This window comes from Sparus aurata, chromosome 1 (assembly GCF_900880675.1).
Source record: "Sparus aurata chromosome 1, fSpaAur1.1, whole genome shotgun sequence".
In the NCBI taxonomy this organism is placed as follows: domain Eukaryota; kingdom Metazoa; phylum Chordata; class Actinopteri; order Spariformes; family Sparidae; genus Sparus; species Sparus aurata.
The window spans coordinates 39,136,803-39,139,302 of NC_044187.1; the positions used below are offsets into that span (position 1 = coordinate 39,136,803).

At 40.4% G+C, this 2,500-nt stretch overlaps 1 protein-coding gene across 1 annotated transcript in view; it reads left to right on the forward strand.

The window, feature by feature from the left end:
• Positions 1-1,163: 1,163 nt before the first annotated feature.
• LOC115581092 (microtubule-associated tumor suppressor 1 homolog A-like) overlaps positions 1,164-2,500 on the forward strand; it is a 95,636-nt gene continuing 94,299 nt past the window's right edge. The window contains exons 1-2 of the mRNA XM_030415982.1: positions 1,164-1,479; positions 2,444-2,500. The exon at positions 2,444-2,500 is cut by the window's right edge and continues 99 nt beyond it. Coding sequence (XP_030271842.1) covers positions 1,164-1,479; positions 2,444-2,500 — 373 coding nt within the window. The remainder of the gene's footprint in view (positions 1,480-2,443) is intronic.

Genomic DNA, 2,500 nt, shown 5'->3' on the forward strand with positions numbered 1-2,500 from the left:
TTCTCAAAGGAAGTGCAGTCACACTGTTTGAGCCGGTCCTGGGTACTTATGTGTCACTCAAAGTGGCAGTCCTTCATAGCAGATCTCTATGCATTTTCATCATGTGGTCAGAAAAGCTACTTGGAGTCTGACAGAATTATTGACATTTCCTTCTGTAGAGAAATGTAATGAAAAGTGGGCCTTCAGTTAACAGCTCTACAGTTTTTCCCCACTCACACAGTAACAGTAATAGTAAAGCATCGCTGTGCTGTTATGGTAACCAAATCACATTTTATATTTCCAGTTCCCATGGTAATGTGTGGCTTCTGTATCTAGTGGTATAAGAGATGAGCATCAGTGTGGTTCACCTCCACACAGTTGGTTTTGTGTTGTCTGTCATGTTAGAAATACAACTCATTAAGACGCTTTAAGTATCATCTGATATGTGTGTATGTGATCTGTCTATTGAAAGTGAAGGTTGAGACTACAACTCTGATGGCATTACAGAAGACTGTATTCATGGAAGTCAAGAATCCACCAGTGTTAGTATTTCAGTCAAACTCAGATCTGGTCTACCAGTGTCATCTGAAAATACAGTTTTCTGTGTTCTATATTGACATACAGATACTTTGGTGGCACTCACTCAATACCTCAACACCCTTATTTTATAGCATGTACAAATAAGACACAACCGATTGACTCAGGTAATAACTAAATAACTTGTATGCAGGGTGCTGATTCCCTCTTGTAGTGAAAAGGCAAAAAAAGATTAAGCACAGCTCTCCCTGTGCTGTCCTTGACATTTATTTAAATTATTATGGAATGGTAAAAAAAAAAATACAATAAAAACAGAATTAAGAACATAATAGAATTTCCCTGCAGATGTGCAAGTGAAACACACTGCCTGTGATGTTGGTTCAACTCCACAAACTTCATGTGTCCTGCATCACACACTGCTTATTTTCCCTAAACCCTGCCCATTTCCCGTTACCAATTGCTAAGAATATATGAAGATGATACAATGCTGCAATGCAGCCCGAATCATGATAAAAATGGACTATTACTCATTTCTGCTGGTGTTTGGTAACTGAGTTAAACTTTATTTTCTTCACTCTAACCCAACCCAGTCTGTCAAATGGTAATCATTGTTCAACAGTGCCTTACATTCAGAAATAGTTGACACTATGAACTCTTACTGGAAAGCTCTGTTCTTCTTTGATGGCATGGTGACGCATTGTCCGTATTTTGATGCCTTCCTGTATCTCTCTCCTCCAGCATCTCTAGGAGCTCCAGCACCAGAAGGGCACAAGACAGATGAGCGACCCAGTAGGAGCACACTTCCTGTGGGCAGCCCAAGCTCAGCAAAGCCCATCATCTCCAACACTGTAGCTCCTACAAGTCATAATGTCACCAGTACTAACAGTGGTGTCACTGCTGCTTCAAAGCATCCTGCAATGAGGAGCAGAGCTCTGTCACTGCAGGCCAGGAACACTGCTTCAGGTGGTTTTGAGTGCTAGTTGTGTGTGGGAGTGAGTGACCCAAAACCGTCACAACAATGTATAGATAACACATTGTTAAGTATCCATTTACTCACTGTTTTCAAGTAGTGGTAAGATTCCAATTTCTATGTTTGGAGGCTAGTTCCAGTTTTTAATCAAACCACAAGGGCGAATGTCGTTGGTCATGATAATCACCTGAGTGGTCTGACTTTTAGTCTGTTTAGCAGCTCATTCATCAGCAACTGTGAGTGTGTTCAGTGAGAATCAGATGGTTTTTCAGGGCATGACAGACATTGTCTTGTGTTACAGTATGTCTGTAATGATTTGGGACTGACTGGGTCACTACAGTGTTTCCTTCATTACAGAACCCATAACTGAAAAAAGGATTATCAAAAGTCCTCTGTTTTTTTACATGAATTGTCAGAAGAATTTACTCTCTGTCATGTTGGTCGGGTTTGTTGATGCCACAAGATTGTAGTTTATCTTGCAAAGGTTCATTCAAAACCAAAACAGCAGTAGAAACATGGGGAAAGGCAAATCTCTGTTTTAGAGAAAACTCTATTTTACCAGCTGTCCCCTACAAGAATAAACAACTCAGCCAAAACTGTTCTGAGTAAAATGCAATATAAAACTCCTTTTCAGCATATTTCATGGTATTTCTATAGGTGCCATGAACATTTACAAAAAATATATTTTGTCTGTGCTTTTTCTGCCTTCAACAGAGCTAATCACTGTAGGTACTTTTCATACACGCCTCTGTAATCAACAGTTTTGATGCTGTTTAATTTTTGTGGTCCTACTCTTGCCTCTCTAACCTAAAATCCTCTGTGTTGTTTAATGCTGAAACTCAGCAACCGAGCACAGCATCAATATGTTTGAACAGTTGTAGCTTAATTGCAACAGGAAAGGAAGCCCTCTAGAGAAGATCTGCGTTGGCTTTGATTTCTTCTGCGTCCTCTCCACAGGTCTGAAGACACCCACAGTCACACAGCACAGCACAGCCAAGACAGCAGCAGCCAATC